We start from the raw sequence: 20,567 nt of genomic DNA on the forward strand, positions 1-20,567 counted from the left end.
ATGAAATTCATATCCTGTGATGGAGGATTTGTGAACAGCAAACAAAGTTCCGATTCGTGAGTGCATACCCGCAAACGCACACTTTTGTGTCTCACAATTAAGAAACCCGGATTGAGTGAATGCCAGATCTGCATTTCATGCTTTTGTCAATCTCATTCTGGGGACACCATAATAAGCACGGCCCATTTCTCCATACGAGAAAGCGCTGTGTCCCTGGAGGCGCTGAAGTTTAGAGAAATGGATTGACATAAAGCTTGATAACAAAAGGAGAATAACAAGGCGCAGAGAGACAGGTGGGGGTGAGTGGAATGCTTCCAGGGCATGAGGGTGAGTACAACGGTATTTGCGAACAGCAGGGAGCTTCACAGAGCGGTAAGTGTTTTTCTTCATTTTTAAGGCACCATCGATTTTACACTAGACGATGTTGATGTATTTCCATTTTATTGAGCTTGAGGAAGATTGATGTTTACTTTTAAGGGATCAGCAAACGTGTAATGTGTATCTTGTTTCATGGGATCGGAGGGCTTGCGTGAAGGATGTGATATTACTTCACTACATAACTTTAAAATTATGTGACTATATAACTATATAACTTTAGAGTTGAGGTAGCGGAGCTCGAAAGTCTACCGCTTTTGTAAAACGGTAATGGCACCAATAATGTCAAAGAAAATGTAAAGACGCCCGTAGTGCCTTCAATTAAGAATAAATATACAGACACATGGAAATGAATTTCTTTAGTTTATTGAGCATTATCACAGGAAGCGTGTGAAATGTTATGCAGCTAGAATGATCAGCGGCTAAATCTCCGCCAACCTTATTTGTTCACTGCAAATCCTGACTTTGTTGAAGTTCTATAGATTGCGTGGCAAGTATGAAGCCTCATAAATACTAATTTCACTCTGGTAATACACATTCCTCCCAACGAATGCACAGATTTACAGAATGGTCAAACCCATCACCGGGTATGTTGTTATGCATTATAGTTACTACTGACGAAGAGCCTGCCATGTAGATACTTTTCTCCTGGTGCAGAATTTTCAGGGGAAAGTCTGTCACGTTAAAAAGGTAATATAAAACAGCACATATAAAAATACTATTCCACGGTATCTGTTGCTTCAGCTAAACACATCTAGTGTTTCGTCAACACTGTACAAGGGCATTAGCGGGGGACAGCTCTCGGGCGTCCCCCCCCACCCCTCACCGCTTCCACCCGGGACCCTCTTTTTTTTCTCCTATTCATTTTCTACTTGACAATGACGATGGAGGTGTTGTGGATGGACTCCATGACGGCGGCCAAGCGGCTGCAGAGGTCGTGCGGGAAGCTGACGTGCACCTTGGGCGGGTCCTTCAGCACCACCATCTCAGCTGAGCAGTCCAACACCCTGGGGAGGAACTCGCCCAGTTTCACCTGCAACGAGTCTGTGGACAACAAGAGAGAGAGAGAGCGAGAGAGAGCGAGAGAGAGAGATATTTATTGGTTTGATTGTGATCATTGTTAGTTTTATAAATTGTTAAGTAGTTGTATTTCAAAGGTAGAAAAGCAATAAATTCTTCTGTATTTGTGCTGGCTTCATCAAATTAAGTGAAGCCAGAAGATCCTATTATTCGATTAATCGTTCATGACATTTTTCTTTAGGACAAGTGCGGGTAGTTTCCACGGTTTGATGGTCGCCTCCCCAGCCTCCGGTAACGATGACGCGGGGGGCGGTTGTCCCAGAGAAAATGCGCGAGGTTGAAGTTTTCGAAACACCTCAGAGATGATCGTTTCCAGATGATTGACATGATGTTTTACAGTACTGGATATAAATCATCGTCTTAAACATGACTGGTTGACAACTTTGACGGTAGTAATGTGCAATCTATTAGCGGATGGTTCGAGACGTGTACTGAAGTTGCTGAGACTACGCTCTCCTCCCGTAGTGACACATCTCCACTGCCTTCTACATACAGCAGTTATCTGAGGTGTTTCAAAATTTCAACCGCGCATATCTTTCTCTGGAAAACCCCCGAGCATTATCATTCCCAGGGGTTGGGAGGAGGAGGGGTGACTCTTGAACCAGTGACGCAGCACTGGAAGGTGGAACACCTTGGTAGACCCCCGGTCTCTGGGTGCTTTTCAACGCCCCCTCTCGAGGTTGCCGCCTTTCAAAAGCTCACCTCGAATGGTGAAGCGCACGTAGAGCGGCTTATCCCTTTGAGCCACCACCTCATACGAAGCTTGCTCAGGTCCTCCAATCGTACAACTGAAGGAACAGGACTTGGAGGGAAAAATCGGGACTCGAACCTGTGACGGCAGCGCCTGAGCAATCCCGCCACCGGGTCGCCTTTACCATAGACCCGGGTCTACGGGCGCTTTCAAAGGAGCCAATAGGGTGTTGCCTTTCGGAAACCGCTCTCAGCAGGAACAGGACTCGGATGGCAATCTCCGGAAATTGAACCTGTGACGGCAGCATCTGAAACATCATGCCACCTTCACGCTTGACCCTTGACCCTGGTCTCCGGGCGCTTTTGAACACGCCTTCAAGGTACTTCAAGGCCTTTCAAATGCCCACTCTGCACTGAACCCGCGAATCCTCAAACCCTGAAACCTCGAGCGGCTTATCTCTTTGAGCCACCCAGCATGCCAGGGCAGGGGTCCCCCAACTCTTTCAAGCCACGACCCACCTGTGGACGTACTTTTGGCAGAGGACCCACCAACTATTTTGAACAGTACTAAATAAATCCTCATTACCATGTCAAAAAAGTGATTTTTCTCTACGTATATTGTTCATCAATAAGGTATTGCCCATTACAGTCTTCAAACATACTTGTGATCAAATGAAACAGAAAAGGCGTGTCCTGATTACACATATTTTAGTGAGATCCCTTAACAATCTTAGCAATTCATTTACTCACTTACTGATATTCATAGGAGATTCAGAGGTAAATCAGTTAATATATTAACCTGGGCTGTCAAAGAACTAAAATAATAAATACAGAATAATCGCATGATATTAGTGTGATTAAATACAATTGCAATTTTAAAATGCGAAATTTAAAATTTACTAAAATTGTACCGTAAAGAAATATTTTTCTATTTAAAAAAGCATTGCTTTTGAGTTATGACCATGCTATGATTTGATTATGGAGAACAGAATTACTAAATTATCTTTATCAAAATGTATTTAATGGCATGTTCACCCTACACAAGCCAATTGCTTAGACAAGCAAGCCTGTTTACATGAAATGATATGTTTGAAAATGGAAAACAATTTAAAAAAACAAGGTTTCCGGTAGACATTAGAAAACGGGAGCGTGTCAGAAGATGCTTAATACAAACGTCTAAAGGGAGAGTTTGCCGAAGGCTGCAGCTACTTTTTCCGTCGTTCAAACACTGAAAACGAAAGTATAGACAGGTGTGTTTTTGGTCAATCTCAGAAAAACTAGCTCACAGCGTCAAAAGGTGGGCGACGGGTCACGGTCACGGTCACGAGACAAACCGGGCCCCCTGCTGTGACCCACTCGTGACCCCCACAGTTTGAAAGCTCCCCGGCGGACCTCACCGTCCATGTCCTGTCCTAGACAGGAGCACCAGTGGCTGCGGATGGTGTCCATGACATCCCGGTCCTCCGGGGCCAGCGCAGTGTCGCAGGCCATCAGGTGAAGGCAGGGGATGATGGCGTCATTCATGATGGCGATGGCGTCCTCCACCTCGGTCTCTTCGCTGCCGCGGAACAGTCGCGAGGCGCTGTCGTTGAGCGCCTTTTTGTGAGGGAAGGAAGAGAAGGTGAGGTGAGGGGAAGAGCTGGGGTAATGAGAGAATCTGAGCGCCGCTGAGCGTCGGCCGCAGTCGCCGACCTGGCCGGCCGAGACTGCATTTTGCCGAATGAGGGATGTAAGTGAACTACTGATAAAAGTTGTCGATGGTAGTTTATGGTAGAAAGGTGCACAAGTACAGACGTAGATACAGATACAGCGAGTAGGGAGCTTAATAAAAAGAAAGAACAAAAAAAAGGAACGAGTGTAGATACTTTGTGTTATGGATGCCTTTCCCCGGCTGGTTATAGGATGAAAAAACATTAAAATTCAGTTTTTCACTCTTTGCTCTTAGCGGTGGTTAATATAAGAGGCACAACGAATATTTTTTCCAGATGTCCCAAAATGTGGTTTGTAATGTCAAACCGATAGCAAACATGTGCAAAGATGCCGTTGCTTGATATCCACTACTCATAAAACACAGCTGAGCAGATACGGTGGAATACGCTGTTTTAGGGTACAGTTCAGATTCAAGAACCTCATGATCCAGTGCTTCCAAAAAATGTTTGGCTTTTATGGGGGCTCAGATATGTGAGGGTTTATTTCACTGATCTTGTTTGTTTCCATTGTGAATAGATTTCAGAGTGTTATTTGCCCGCTTGACCTTTTTTGGATAAGGGCGGTTGCAATTTTCGAGGAGGCGGGATGTGTAGAGATATAGATATATTTGGTGGACAAACCTTATAGAAAACGTGAATATTCAACATCCAACATTTGAACAGTTTGAAACATGCACGTAGAGGGTTTTTAACAACATGACATTACTCACTACGAGGCATTTCCTCCGGTAAACAGCAATAAGGGATTGCTCCATGCCGCACTTCTCGCCTTTCCTCAGCAGCCTGGCGTTGTTCTGGTAGGCGTGGGCCAGGTAGTTCAGCGCCTCACGCACCCTGGATCACCACGAGGACATCAAACGAAAAAGTGGGAAGACACACACAATACACAAATTGTGAAAATACGGGTTAAACAACACGCGAGCAATTCAAATATTTATTAGCGTGTTATTGTGCACGGTCATTTAATGGGGACGAGCCATGACGTTGTGTGTGTGTGTGTGTGTGTGTGGGTGGGTGGATTACACTGCAAGTCCCAGGATTCCGTTCCAAACTGCAACAGTTTTTTTCATCTGCTGTCAAGAACATCTGCAGTCATCTGTTTGTTGTGACTGTTCATCCACGTCGACGGTCTACTGACCACAATGAGCTACGCTGGTCTATCAAATTCACCACGGATACTTTTCACATCTTCAACTTCAACTTCAAGAGAATATTTGTCACATACATATACATCTTGCACTTGGCATTATCATTGATTTTCTTAAAAAGCACCATCTTCAATCAAATATGGGATCTTTTTTTTATTTTTGCAAATAATCTAATGGATTATGGCTCTAAGGACATGATGTGACGGAATTGTATTTATTTTTTTATTATAATTTTTTTTTTACCAGTTTTAACAGTTGTAGCTCTGTAAAGATGTGTTTATTATGCTGTTAAAATACTACAATCATTCTAAAAAATAACGTTCTAAAATCTATAAATAGAGTATAGATTAAAATGGGAAGAACATTTTTTTTCACATAAAGGCGCACACACACACACACACACACGCGCACACACACACACACACACACACACTCACACACACACCTATAAATGACTCTCTCACCCTCACACACCCTTGCAGACACATGCAAGTCACGTCAGGGTGAGCTGACCGCTGGGGTTGCTATGACAACACCTACTTTCCATGCTGGTACTGTTCAAGGCCCGTCAGAAGGTAGACAAACACAGTCCGGAACATTCTGTAATCCTCGTGCCACTGCTGCGGGGCGAGGGAGGGGGGGGTGGTCATTGGGAGATTAGTCAGAACGGACCAGATGGGCTGTAATTGCGTTTCCCTTTATTGCACGGTTCCAGATAGAGGCACACGACAAGGTAATTTGTCATGTAAATATGGTCAAATCTATAATGAATGGAAAAAAATCTTGTGCACTGCGCCATTGGACCGTACCAAGTACTCGTCCATGTCCATATCCTCAGGCTTGATGAGGCGTAGTTTGGAGCGGGCCTCCCTCATGATGCTGATGGCCCTGTAGGAGACCACGAGGGCAGTTTTAGATCATGCAAGGCCTTCGATTTTCCATTTTCATCACTCAAATTCACACTCTAACCACACAGGGACAATAAGATGAGACAAGATAAGATAACACGTTATTCGACCTTGTTCAGATGTTACAGCTGCAAAAGAACAGTGCAAGTCAAGGAAGGAATAAGAAGTAAGATGGAGACATATATAAGTACGTATATAAATAAATGATAACTATACGTGTGTAAGACAGCGACTCCGTGTTCAAAGCTGGTTGGGCTTTGAATTGGAGCGCTGACCAGCCCCGACCGGGCCAACGCCGGGGCTACCTGTCGTCGAAGCTGAGGTTGCGGTCGGTGAACTGCTCCAGCAGCGTCCTCTCCACCACGCGGTTCGGCGCCTTGTTCTGGAAGAAGTAGACCAGGGCGTGCTGGAGCCGTACGTCCTCCTGGGGCGTGGTCTCCTCCTGGGACAGCTCGTGCAAGCGGGAGTACTCCTCGTGGAACGCCTAGGGGAGGGAGTCGCGGGACATTTGGACGTGAATTGCAAAAAAAAAACAGCAGCTTCTGGTCGGCTCAAGGAAGAGTTGGCACACGTTGGCTTATTTCTAAACCACAGTGTGATCAAGTCCCGGGTCACGCTGAGTAAATGTTAAGGGAGTTATCGTCACACTTTTAAATGAGCGCTGCCAGATTTGCCTTATTCCTGTCAGGATAATGACAACAATTGTAGACTCCTCTGTCCCTCTCTGCTAGAGGAACAACAAATAATCCATCATTGTATGAATGAACCCTTTACTTGTTGTTGACCAGTCGCCCTGGTTTGACCCAGTTAAAAATTGCTTTTTTACCTACACTTTAAATGAATTCAAGGGTAATGTTCCAGTTTGTTCAATGACTATATCCAAAACCAAAGGAACTTCCCGCGGTGCTTCCTTGGTGGGATTTGTGTACCTTGATGAGTCCGGCCTCAGGTCCATCGGTGTCGAACGCTTGTCTGGCCTTAGCGATGGCAAGGATAATCCCCTGCATGGCTGGAGTCAACATCATCTAAGAACAGAAGTTCAAAATGAGTAGATATGTCTGTCCAACGGCTAATGGCATTTTGGTGGGGGGTTGAGATTAGGGAAACCTCATGCCAACAAACCAAACGTGGGACAATGTGGGACACGTTACCAATGTTGAGAGGCAGTGGAAACATGTTGATGTTATATGTCTATCTAACCTCAAAAGGAAACATTTATATTGCGCCCCTTGCTGGTAACGTTTCTTTCTGGTGGTTTCCATCATTTTCCACCGAAATCTGCATCCAGTAGATGGGGCGTAGCGAAGACGGGTCAACCTGCACTATGACCCACTGTGTGCCCGGTTTGATTTGACATCCAAGGCAGCCCCGTGATGACAGCCTTCCCCGCTTTCTTCACAGCCATGGGATAAAAGACAGATTTTGGAAAAGCGTCTCCCCTGCAGTGGTTTGACTTTTGCAAACTAGAGGCGATCAAGCTGTGGGACGTCATCTCAATATGTGGGAAGGGGGACAGGGGATGAAAATGCTGTGCAGTACAACATAAAGAGAGGTCACCCTAGTAGAGATGTATGTATGTATGTATGTATGCAATGATGAAATGTTCTCACAGGGTCACATTCAGCACCATTTATTGGCTGATTTACACTTTGCAATAATTCCTTCACCTCTTTTTCACATTAATTAAATGACTGTTTTGCTGAAGTGACTCCCGACTCCTGGGTCATTTAAAAGATTTGTTTGCTTTGAATGAATCATCTGCGAGTCTCACATCACTACCGTATCACCATCACCTACCAGAGAACGTGAAATATATTTGACCGGACGCCGGACGCCTAGAGATACACATCGAACGCAACAGTTGAGTCCGACGGAAGAAGAAAATCCAAGTTACCCGAGTTGCGAGGGCATCCAATTACCTCTTCATTGTAGCCATCAGCATCGGCTCTGACCAGGATCCTTCCCACATTGGGTATCTCCACTTCGGACACCTCGTCCTCTGTCGGGCGGCGCTGTTGGCTCTGGCGCCGTCGGGCCGGGCCCTCTTCCTGATCCGCATCCTGCTGCTCCGGCTCACTCTCCGGCCCTTGTGGCCCAGGCTGGGCAGCCTCAGGTTCCCTGATCTCTGGCTGACCCTGTAGGGCGGCTCTCTGCTCAGCCAGATCTGGGTCCTCACTGGCCTTGTTGTCCATGTCTGCTCTGGGGCTGAAACACTTGGAGGGAGGGCGGGGTAGAGACATGAAGACAGACTCTCTGTCAGTAACGATTGGTGCTTACATCGGGGGAAATTTGTATTTTACAGGGGAAGACGTGAGTCCAATTTCTTATGCTGATGTGAATAAGAGCTCTTGCTCCAAATGCGAGGTGGATTTGATGGTGTAATATGAACATTGGCCACTAGAGGTCGTATGAGGCGTACAGTTTGAGTTTGGGTTAGGCTTGTTTTGTTGCAAAGGTGGAAAATTTGTGCTCAGGAAGTAAAATTCCACTCCAGAAATTTTGATCAACCATGAATTGGATAATCTGCCATCGCTGAAACGAAATAATATCACATCAATCAAATCATCAAATCCACTTTATCTTTCATAAAAATCCAAGCAGCCGACCTTTTGGCTTCCATAAATAAACCAACACTCATCTGTAGAGGTCATAGATGCAGAGAGGGGAATGCAACACGTTCTATTAAAAGACAGTGGACATACCTTGATAACACCAGCCACCCACACACACACACACACACGCACGCACGCACGCACACACACACACACACACACACACACACACACACACACACACACACACACACACACACACACACACACACACACACACACACACACACACACACACACACACACACACTGGTGAGGAATAGTCAAGAATAGTTTTGGATTATCTCTTCTAGTCCAGAGTATTTATAGCGATGCAAGGTTTTATTTTTTTAATTCAAAGTATTAAATAAATATAAATACATTAATAAATTAATGTGATGATCATTGATTTATGATGATTATTATTACTGGTGGTTAAATAGAACCATTTCTGACTCAGCTTGTGAAATGAATAATTCACACCACACCAAAAGCCAAAAAGAGCAAAAAAAGCAAAGGCCCTGTTTTGGATGACTGTACATTAGTATGTCTATTTGTAGGTGTATATCAAAATAAAGTAGTCCCTTGTTTTTATCATTTGATATTCTTAAAAATAAGTTATATCTATTTAATATAGCAGTAATGTACCTAGCCAATGACACTAAGTCAATTACGGGGCAATCACAGAAATATGGTCAATTGCGTGTTTCACCAAGAGCAAATATAAACGTAAATACAGTCTTATTAAAGGCAACAACTTCACAACTTCACAACCTGAAAATGGGTGTGTGACTAGGAATTGAATGTCGCACATTAGCGACCCCATGGCAAACAGAGATAAACGTGATAAACAACCACTCAAATGAAAGTTTTGAAGGGTAGGAGTTTCCTGGACAGACAGCGAAGTTGCTCAGCGAGCTGGAGTCGCTCAGCGGCAAAGAGGCAGAACGAGTGTGAAGAATTGGCTTTATTTCATGGTGAGCGAGCCCGGCAGCTTGGATAATCATATGGCACTTTTTGCCACGTAATATTTTTACAAGAGCTCGACATTTAGGGTCAATGGGGGTGACCGTGCCATAGAAAAGCATCCAATAGCTCACAATTGGGTGGACAAAAAACCCAAAACTGGCATTTAAGTATAAGTAGCAATCCACAAGATGGTCTGTGTGGGTAGATAACACCGCAGGTCCCAGAAATTCATTCGAAGCTATGTCCTTTTTCAGCATCCACTTTTACCCTCACATTCTTTTGAGGTTTAAATGGCTGCCCTTCACTTCTTGTTCAATGACGATATTATCAAGGGCTTAACGGTTTCCTACATCCAATCAGAAATTTTACTTCTTTCCTTTCTGGTCGGAGCGGCATCGTTTCCACGACCACAGTAACGGCGATGGTGACGACAAGACCTCCTGGGTAACAGGTGTCAATTTTACCCACGACCTGAGCGGGTTCAACTCATCGCCTCAACATGGTCACAGTCGACACGCCGGCACGCTGGGAAACGGGAGCTGCGACCCAGATTCGCGCGTTTACCTGGCCTAGAATCTCTGACCTAAATCCTACAGCAGGGTGGGGCGATGCAAGGGGAGCTGGGGGGGTGGGTCGGCCCACCTGATTTTGGGACTGCTCCTCGGGGACACTGGTGGCAGCTGCCGAGGCGGAATTTTGACTGAGGTCCGAGTCGACTGTGACGGTAGCTCCGCCGGCCGCCGCGGGCTCGGAGCCAAGACACTCTGGCGGCTGCGCAACCAGAGGCGCCGGACTCTCTGAATTTGAGAGAGAAGGAGAGAGAGAGAGAGAGAGAGAGAGAGAGAGAGAGAGAGAGAGAGAGAGATGCCATAAAATATTTCACCATATTATATTTCTTCCAGTTTGGAATTGTTCCAAAAGCGCAGCACTTCTCCCACCAGTCAACACCAACAAACCTGAGGGCTCAGGCCTGGGGCTCTGCACCGGCTCTTCCTCTCCCTCCTTTTTCCCTTCCTCTCCGTTTCCCACCCCCTCGTTCGCCCCCTCTTCCTCCCGCGGTTCAGGCTGCGGTGCTGGAGATTCCGGTTCCTCGCCCGGGGGAGGCTTGGCTGCCTCCGTCGCGGCGGGGACGACGGCGATGGGGGACTCCGGGGAGGCTACGGCTGCGGGGACGGGCTCCACCTGCGGGGGCGCCATCTGACAGAACTGCTCCTCCCACTCGCTGATCTCCTGCTGGAACCAACGGTTGTCCTCGTGGACGAAGCGCCTGAGGATCGGTGGAAGGGAGTCCATGCCTTGCAGGACCTGGCCCGTCTCATCGTCCGTGTCCTCTGTGTGTTGGTGTGTGGGCGGCGGGGAGTATTGTGAATTATATAAGTACCCAATATTAAAGGATATATATCATGTAACTATTCAAAAATCGTGCATTTCATCAGGCTTTTTCGGATTATTTTGCATTTTGCATTATTTCTTTTTTTTTTTTGGCTACATGCTGTAGCCACCTTTATACTTAAGATGATGCGAAAAGTAGTTTGTGATAAAGTGTGACAAAACATGAAAATACACTAAGAAAAATGTGACTATAATCTGAGTTTCCAGTATACAAAAAGGATGTCCTTCGAAGCTTAAAAGTTTGCCCCATTGGATTGATTTTTAGCACAGTGAGAAGCTGCATAAGGGCTTCTCCACAGTAAAGCGTTCAGCGAGGTTGTGCTACGAACAGTTATAAAGGAGGGGGAACCAATATTTTAATAAAGCCCGGGTTGAAAAAAAAACGATCCTTTAAAAATGCTGTTGTATTACTGTAGCCACACAGCCCTACCATCAGAGAATCCTGGAAGCAAACAAGAAATAAGGGCATGATAAAAGAGCGACTAGTAAAATCGTACATACCGGTGGAAAGGTTTCCATGTTAAGGACTAGATTAAGAAACTGCCACTACCACCTACGTATATAAATTGATGGCTGGCTTATGTGAAAACATTGCACTGGAACTCTGATTACTAAATGTAGTTTGCAGGGCTCGCTGAATAGACATGGCAGCAATAAAGTCTGTTCGCTCCAAGCTGGAAGAGGCTCTTGTCAGCAGTTTAGTCCAAAAAAAAAACAGACATGTAAGTCCCTGGGATATTTCATTTATTACAGTTAGGTCAATTTGTGTTGTTTAATTTATTCTTGGTTGTTGATGGTAACAGTTCAATGACATTTTGCTCTTTGTTTCACTCTGTGGTCGACCCCCTAGGTGCAGGAGCGCTGCCAGGGATTTTGGGCCCCATAAAAAAGATTGAGCCCCCACCGCGCGGCCACCACAGGCCACGGCAACCCTGTGCCGGGTGGGGGGGGCATTACAGAGGCTCTCTGGATAATTACTTTTTGGCAAAAACAAGAAAAGAAAAATACACAGTTTTTTTGTACATTGTAAATATAATATTTACATACATTTCATCAAAATAATGATGACAGGTTAATCATTTAATATTGAAATAACTGACCTCATGTTCTAATAATTTGTTAGGGCCCCTGTCAGTCACTGGCCCTTGGAATGATACTAACTCCCCTCCATACAGTGCTACTGCCTCGGTGTATCTCTTCGAGGGTTAAAGTACACCCAGATTAGGATTTGAGTTTTTTTCTGTCTTGTTTTTGGGTCCGTTTTTGTGTTAGAAACAGTTTCATTTCTACGGTTCTGAGCTATTGTTTTTTTTGTTGTTTTTTTTTGCTCGTAACATCGATTTTTGTTCTACACCTCCGTAGAAAAGTGTGCGACATGAAAGGTTGGTCGAGAGTAGCAATAACTCATATCAGCGTAAATCATATGAATGTTTAGTTTTTCATTTCTTGTGAAATCTTAAACATTGTAAATCTAAAAACCAAGCGCAGTCACATTGTTTTATTTTCATGTTGAAGCAGTGCACGATCTTTAACAGGACTTTTCCAGTAACAAATTGAAAATTGGTACTGGAAAAAAGGTGTCGACAGGCTATCGATGCAGATTGTCTTTACACCATCACTTTAAATCCAATTAAAAAGGATCGACATAGTCGATAGAAATGTAACAGGAGTTCAGTAGAGGGCACCATCGTCAAATTAAATATAGGACCTCGTCTCAGATGTGGGGTGGGTATGATTTGTGACGCTGTTCATAAACTTGTGCTTTTAATTTAGTCCTCAGTGATTGTTTTCAGCTTGTGAGCGAATCCCTTTTTCCTTTCTTTTTTGATAGGAGAAAATATAAAAGTCTTATATGACATTTGCATTATGTCATTTTGGGTAAATAGAATTGAACAGAGTTAATCAATGTTACATGCGGACCAAGACCGCGATGCTCAGTTGCTTCGACTGCTCAAATGAAATGGACAAAAGCCACTGCAAAATTACATAATGCAACGTTATATAAAAATGTAATATTTTCTCCTATCAAAAAAAAAGAAAAAAAAGAAAAGGGGATTCGCTGCCAAATTGGCAACCCACTTGGTGTGTATGTTAAAGATAGAGTACTGAATTGCATACCTGCGATGAGGTGGGACAGTTTGTCGTCGATGTACATCAGACAGTAGGCGCTGGCATTGGTCATGCCGCCGTACGAGTCTCGCACCAGCTCGTCCCAGGCCGACTCGGTGATGGAGATGTCGTTGTACTTCATCCAGCGCCGGGTGGCGTGATCGTAGATGTAGGCCCAGTAGTGGCCGGCCGACGCCTGGCCCTCGTGGACCAGGACGGCGTGGAGTCTGTACGGCACCTGGCCAACAAAGCAGAAGGTTGAAGGTAGTCGATGCCATGGGCAGGGATGTAGCATCGACTAAAGCCACCTGAATTCTATTTACCTTGTTATTATTCTATTTTCTATTTCTAAAGAAAAACCTTGAATAATACGGACATTCATACGGAGGAAGGGAGTTTTCTCAGCATTGTTTTTCATTCCCATGCCCTTAGCAGCCCTTAAAGCCAGCTCCAGAAAATGGAGGTAGATCTACAGATCAAAAGTCAACATAGCGATGCTTACAACTCGACGTTTGCACTGGAGGACCTTTCTATGAAGGCGGCTGACTCGCTCAATAGATTTTTCTGGGAAAATGCTGTCGTGGCACCCAGGCAGAAGGAGTGGGAAACCCTTTCGTAACGTTTGGAAGCTCGAAAGTAATTATCGCAGCAGGTATAAACGCGGCTTGTGGACGACTCAGCGAGAGGTACTGACCCTGACGTACATATACACCGTGTTTTAACCAAACCAAAACATTATTAAACTTTCCAACGCAAAGAAGGAACATGAAAAAAACCAACTTTTAAAATCACTCGGAATCCTTTTAACCCACGGCCGGAAACTCTACTCGACATTTTATGGGAAACTTTTTATTTGCTTAGGGTTGTAATGGATCCCTTTGCCCCATTCAAATCATCTCGAACTTTGGGTTAACCCCCCGTTAATCTACCATACCTAAATTAGTATCGACAGTTTTGACAGAACAGAACTAGATCCTACGTGTTAATAGTCAGTCGACGGAAAGCAAATTATCGCATCGATTTCAGATTCTGCAAAAGGTCACTCATAGCGGGCGTTCAAAGTATACTGTATTTTTGAGCCGACAAGCCTTTTGTTTCAATCGAGCAGAACCCGAAAAGAGCCGTTGTGGGGCTCCGGTGGCTTAGCAACGCTCCTAATCAATAGCGGCCCCTTAATCAAACATATGACATAGGGGGAGCGTGTATTCTACAGTTGGGACGCAGAGCGAGGGGGAGATTGATTTGCTTCCTGCCAGAGAGGGTTACCGGATTGACAAGACACTGAGCTTACCTGACAGAGGCTGTTATCCGAGTACATGCCCTCCAGCACCTGGCTGACCCTGTCGATGCTAGCCTTTAGCTCTGCCATGCACACACACACACACACACACACACACACACACACACACACACACACACACACACACACACACACACACACACACACACACACACACACACACACACACACACACACACACACACACACACACACACACACAGAAACCAACATGAATACAGAGTGAACTACATTCAGGTGAAACCCAGAGAGAACTTTGTATAGGTTCTACGGTCTGAGCAAACATGACTCGTGACTCGTAAGATAAAATCTGATTTGTCATGCTGTTTCCTAGGGCAATCCAAGAATCGTCTCTTTATGTTAGAAAAGCTCGTGGAATGCCTTTCACAGCAATGCGTAAAAGATTGTAGCTCAATACATGCAATAATTCATTCAGAATGTGTGATAGAGTGTTGAAATTGCTGCTTTTAGAGCATCCTGACGGGAAACATCACTGCCTGGTTTGGGAACTGTGCTGCTCAGGACAGGCGGGCCCTGCAGAGGGTGGTACGTTCAGCTGAACGTACCACTGGAACTACTCTCCCCCCCTTGCAGGACTTATACACCAGGAGGTGTAGTAGCAGAGCCCGCAGGATCATGAAGGATCCTCATCACCCCAACAACGGACTGTTCCAGCTGCTCAGGCAAGCGCCTCCGCAGTCAGAACAGAGAGGCTGAGACAGAGTTTCTTCCATAGGGGACTGTCCATGCTAACAAAAAGCGCTAAGACACTCACACAGGCCCCCCTGCCTTACTGTACTGTATGTAGCGTACTGCACTGCATACTGTATCACAGTTCTGGGTTACGGCATACTGCGCTGTATTGCTGTTCTGATCAGTGTTACTGTATTGCTGTGTGGTACTGTTGTATACTGCACTGTATATCTCCATACTCACTTTATTCACATGCACATATCTGTATATACAAATAGCCTATCCCATATACATAACTCTATCCCCTTTATTTCTATTTTGTACCCCCACTCTGTATTACCTTTTTGAGTCTAAGTTTATTTTTTATTTTATTTTATTTCTATTATTCCATTCCCTAACTGCATTACGTTTTAGGAATCAGTTAGTTTCAGTTAGATAGCTAGTAGGAATCAGGTTAGCTATTATGTTCGGTTTAGAAACGATTGCGCATAATCTCCGGGTGCGTTGCAAAGACATTTCACTGCATATATGTATGAATGTATGTATATGTATGTGACAAATAAACCTCTTGAATCTTGAAGTGATAATGCACAATGAAATTGGACATAGAATAATAACACTCTCCACGGAGTAGAGTGGAGGTCCCTCTGGCGAGTCCGTTATTTCTCTCCAGCAGGACACTTCAGAGAGCATTATCATGCTCATTGTTACTTGTTGATAATCAATAAATAAAAACCTAAAAAGTATGAAAAAACAATAGAAATGACTTAAAAAATAGAAACACTTACTAGGAGATGAATTAGAAACTAACTGTGAAAAGAAACCCGGCATAATAAAGCCCATATGGGGGTTTTGGGCGTCCATGTTGGCGTACCGTTGATGCTGTTCTCCACCTCGGTCCTCCACCGCTGGAGGCAGGCCTTGATGTGATGGAGCTCCTCGTCGCTGATGCTGTGGGGAGCCGGGTCGGGCGGACAGTCCGTCGGGAGGCGGCACTGGGTAAAGGGCTTGTAGATAGGCGTGCGCTGGCAGGCGGAGGGCAAAGCCTCCACAGGGGGCCCCGTGTTGCCAGGCTTGGTCTGACTGAGGAGGAGAGGTGGGGGATAAAAAAGAGGAAATGTCACTGGAATTGGTCAAAAATACTACAAACTTGAAGAAACTTTGAAGAAAAATTGTTGAAGAAATGATACGCATTCAAGGAGAGTTTTCACTTGTGCCGAGGAACACTGTTATGAGACTGCAGACACTGCACTAATATAGTAAGTACATGGTAATAATTTTGACCCTAAATATCCATAACAAAAATGTATTGTGTGCATAGAATCGCACTTTGTATATTCTGTATATTTGTATATCTTTAGCTAGTTCTGTTCTGTATTTTTTGGCTATTTTTGTATATTTGGCTTTTATTTCTTTATTTGTTTATTTATATTATTGTATTTTTAGATTTTTCAGACTTTTTTTGACTTTTTTTCATGACAAATTCCTTGTACATATGAAAATACCTGGCGTCATCTGCTCAACAGATTCTGATTCTGGAAGCCTGTCTATTGTCTCTGCTCTGAGAGTTAGAGCAGTGCAATGCAACGCTTCTGCACAACTATCTATACGTTTACTGTACTTTGCACAATTCTGAAGAATGGGAATAACACATCGGTCAACGCTGACGAAGCCGATCGTATTGCCAATCAGACCTCTGCAGATCCGGGAGCTTTTAGGTTGTCGGATCACTCCAACTGGGTTCACTTGTGCGTTCCTCCCCCGCGTGGCTGTCTTACCTGCTGTCCTCAGAGGGGGATTCTGGGCCGGTGGGAGTTGGGGAAGCGCCCGTGGTTCTTAAGTCCTCCGCCTGGGATGGACTCGTGGGCTTCGTCGTGGCGAACTCCAGCATGAACTGAAGCATGTCGGCCAGGGGATACTTCACCGGTCCGGAGCCGTAGTTTTTGTAGCTGTGATTTTATGACAAGCGGTGGTTTCGGGTGTTGAGCATATCACTGTTTTAATGGAGCGCTTCACTGAAACAAAGCTTTGCTACAAGACATTTCCTATGGTCTTCTTCTTATTACATTAAATTCTGTGTAAATGAGTGACTTTGTGGCCGTTGACTGCGGACAAACACACGAAACACACGAAAAAGAAAACAAACAACATCCCATAAAACATAAAAAAAGTTATAATAAAGGTTTTTCAGCTTTAATAACCAACTTAATCTATGTTTTGAGTTAACGTGTACATGTAATGTCGATTTGCACAAACACGTGACCTACGAGAGAATGATTTTATCAAACAAACAATTTAAACTGCAAAAAAAGAATTGAAATTAATATCACCAAAATCATTTGCTTCCAAATGCTGCTTCACATTTTGCGAGCCCGTTTTTTTGGCCAAAAACAGCAACAAATGAACCCTTGGACTTTGGTGTTTTCAACTGAAGGAGTTAAGGACGCTCACACGCCAGAAGGGAACCGATGCTTCCACGTAACCATCTGAAGATGTATTACAACGTGGGAGTACATCATCCGTGAAGACACAACGGGGATTGTTAAAAGTCGGACTCAGCCGCCTGGACTTACCGCTCGAGTTTCTGTTGAAGGGCGGCGAGTTGCTCCTTCAGTCTTTTCACCTCCCCTCTCCTCCCATGGGCCTGGTCTATGTTTCTGTGAAGGTATCTACGCACAACGAAATGCAACACCCAAAATCGTTTTTTTGTGACCGTTAATCTATATATTCCTGAAGAAATTCGGGAACTAGCCCCCGCTACAACTAGCATTATGCTTTGAACATTTAAGGTTGACATTTGGGCACGTCGCGGACGCTGCCAGCTGTCTGACCGGGCTTACCTATCCATGTAAATAATTTGGGGGAACTCCAGCTTCTTGTGTATCTTCTCGGGGCGCCCGAGCTGGGTGTTGAATTCAAACCGCGAAAGCTCGAAGGTCAGGACGGGCGGCAGCTTGGAGAACCATCTCTGTAAACCGAGAGGACATCTTACCGTCTCATTTGTAGACAAATCTGCACAAGCCCATTATAAGATAAGACTCGGATAAGACAAGATAACGTAACAGTTTATTAATCCCACAAATTGGAATGGGATAAGAAATGACACATATGTACACATCTATCTACACGACGTAACATGAAGTAGCACAATGCCAACTATTAGCACTGTGCTAACTAGTGACTAGTGAGCCCAACATGGCAGGTGGCAGTTAGTCTCAGGAGACCACATTTTGAGACCCTTCAGTGTACTGCACGTTTGGCACTCGTTTGGCGGGGGGTGTAGGAGAGTGACTGAGAGAGCGTCCCTGTTATGCACGGAGCTTTTTTTGGCTGGTTCAGTAAGGTAAGGGAGAAAAATGGGGCGAAGGGACACATGTTCATGACGATGCTATAGCATGTACTATATATGATATTTTATTATATATAGCACTGTGTGCCATAAGTGCACGCTTCCTATTTAATCCACTGTTGCAGCTCAACAGGCCATGTCGGTCATCATCCATACGGAGCCACGCAGCATTTTTCTATTTTTGCGTCTATTTTTTTTTTTCAACTGCAGCCTTTTCAGTAGAAACATGAGATCAAACTAAGTAGAAATGCTTTCGTAAAGAGTGCAATCAATCAATGTGTCCAGTGGGAAGCAACCCCTGGGATCGCCGTGCCCCTCTTTTTTACGAACTTCTTGTCACCACGTCGTTCAGGAACGATCAGGAATGAAGGGAGCCGAGTCTCGCTGGGTGATGAGCTGCTCTTTTCCATGTCAACTTTTACAGTTTTATGTGGTGTTGTGTTGTCTTTGTGAACCTGTCACATCAGGTTCACAAAGTGAAGGCACACACGCACTGGTCTGACTGGTTTAATTTCAATAAGTTATTTTACTATTATTATTTACATGTGAAAAATACTCTTTATACCTGTTCTACACAAAAATAACTGACTGTTTTTATTTTTATTTTTTTATTGTGAAATGTTTTTTAAATATTATATATGTACATAAATAAAGATTAACAAAAATTGATATTTCAATTATCCACTATCCTGGACACCTCCCATCCAATCAGAGGAACTTATGCAAAAGCGCACCAATAAACTTGAACCCCCGTCTCCTTCTCCCCCCACAGTCATACACAGAGAGCCTCACACTAGTTATTTGTGGCAGATTACTTTAAAAATATTTTTTACACTTTTTAACTTTACATTTTTTTTCTTAAATATAAAGATGCCAAAACCGTAATTTGACTTAACGAATAAACATTACTACATTACTAAATTATTTCATTACCAATAAAAGTGGCGTACAGTAGTAACAGTAGTCAAAAACCTGACATCCAGTAAAAAAACAAAACAAAAAACAGCAGTCAAATATGAGATGGCGTTTGCTTACCTCGCGGCCGGACACGATGGTTTGATCCGAATGCAGCGATTCGATCTCCCTCTCCACCATGGCGCCTTCCAGACACTCGTCCAGGTTGCTGAAGCCGTTGACTTGCAGGGGGTACTGCCCAAACTGCTCGATGTTGGACAATGTCTTGCCTGCGTTGGGAGAAGATTTTTTTTTTGTGGACACGTCATTCGGCGCCAGGGACACTCTGTCGATGGCGGCGGCGTTGAGGCCAAAGGGGGCTTACCCTCGTGTTTCCTCTCTGTCACGAAGGTCCCGTAGAAAAGCTGAACCATGGGATTCTTCTTCTTGTCTTCTGGGTTACTGATAATGAACCAATCGAGTGAAATAAACGATAAGGCGCTTACTGATTTATATACAGTGCAAGAATAACGAACAAACAAAAAAAGACAAAACAAAATACATTCATTTGGAAATAAATATGACTGGGGGCGGGAGGGGGGCGAAGCTTGAATTTTAAAGTGAGTTCTGAGTTTGTTCTGTTCCTTGTCGTTATCCTTCTTCTCCTGTTCCCTTGTTCGTCCTGCAGATGTCCTCAGTGTTATTTCCCTTCAGCTGTGTCTGGTCTCGTCATTACCCCAGTGTATTTAGTTTGTCTGCCCCCGGTCGGTCCTTGTCGATCATAAATTCCCTGTGAGTGGTGTTGCCTGTGTGCCCTGCGATGTTTTGAGTTCTTTCGTAAAAGATCCCTTTGTTTGAACATTCCTGCCTGAGTCTCCGCTTGTCCTGCAGTTGGATTCACCAGACAGCATCATGACACTTACTGTAATAATTTGTATTATAATTTTTTTACCTATATACCATAACAAATAATTTATTCGTTTTGTATTTTTGGCTATTTGTATATATTTTACATTTTATATTTATCCCATTTTCTTTTTTGTTCTCTTTTTTTTTTCCTGACCGTAAGTCTTTTATTTTTTAATGCTTATGGTCTGTGCTGAGGTGCACCAAACCGCACCAGAAGAAATTCCTGGTATATGCGAATGTACCTGGCGAAAATGAAAAGGATTCTGATTCTTATGACTTACTTTCCTTTGGCAGCCAGTTGAAATGCATCCTCCAGCCAGTCTAGCAGTTTGTGGGTAAATTCGCTAACATCCTAAAAATAATAAGGCAAGAAAAAGGTGTAATAAAGGTGTTTAGACAAGACCTACCTCCCCAGAACGTCATGGATTTTAGTATGCTGTAGTGTATATAC

The 20,567-nt window shown here is 44.2% G+C and overlaps 1 protein-coding gene across 1 annotated transcript in view; it reads right to left on the minus strand.

Moving 5' to 3' along the window:
* Positions 1–725: 725 nt before the first annotated feature.
* usp28 (ubiquitin specific peptidase 28) overlaps positions 726–20,567 on the minus strand; it is a 29,189-nt gene continuing 9,347 nt past the window's right edge. Inside the window, exons 8-26 of the mRNA XM_080014442.1 lie at positions 20,398–20,468; positions 19,593–19,669; positions 19,349–19,497; positions 17,805–17,932; positions 17,538–17,633; positions 16,743–16,913; positions 15,839–16,047; positions 14,263–14,333; positions 12,981–13,209; positions 10,427–10,801; positions 10,113–10,267; positions 7,830–8,123; positions 6,840–6,935; positions 6,216–6,394; positions 5,812–5,890; positions 5,543–5,622; positions 4,565–4,688; positions 3,543–3,741; positions 726–1,419 (exon numbers count right to left, since the gene is read on the minus strand). Of these exons, the coding sequence (XP_079870568.1) occupies positions 1,244–1,419; positions 3,543–3,741; positions 4,565–4,688; positions 5,543–5,622; positions 5,812–5,890; positions 6,216–6,394; positions 6,840–6,935; positions 7,830–8,123; positions 10,113–10,267; positions 10,427–10,801; positions 12,981–13,209; positions 14,263–14,333; positions 15,839–16,047; positions 16,743–16,913; positions 17,538–17,633; positions 17,805–17,932; positions 19,349–19,497; positions 19,593–19,669; positions 20,398–20,468 (2,958 nt within the window). The 3' untranslated portion in view covers positions 726–1,243. The remainder of the gene's footprint in view (positions 1,420–3,542; positions 3,742–4,564; positions 4,689–5,542; positions 5,623–5,811; positions 5,891–6,215; positions 6,395–6,839; positions 6,936–7,829; positions 8,124–10,112; positions 10,268–10,426; positions 10,802–12,980; positions 13,210–14,262; positions 14,334–15,838; positions 16,048–16,742; positions 16,914–17,537; positions 17,634–17,804; positions 17,933–19,348; positions 19,498–19,592; positions 19,670–20,397; positions 20,469–20,567) is intronic.

Source organism: Zeus faber (assembly GCF_960531495.2).
Source record: "Zeus faber genome assembly, chromosome: 14".
NCBI lineage: Eukaryota > Metazoa > Chordata > Actinopteri > Zeiformes > Zeidae > Zeus > Zeus faber.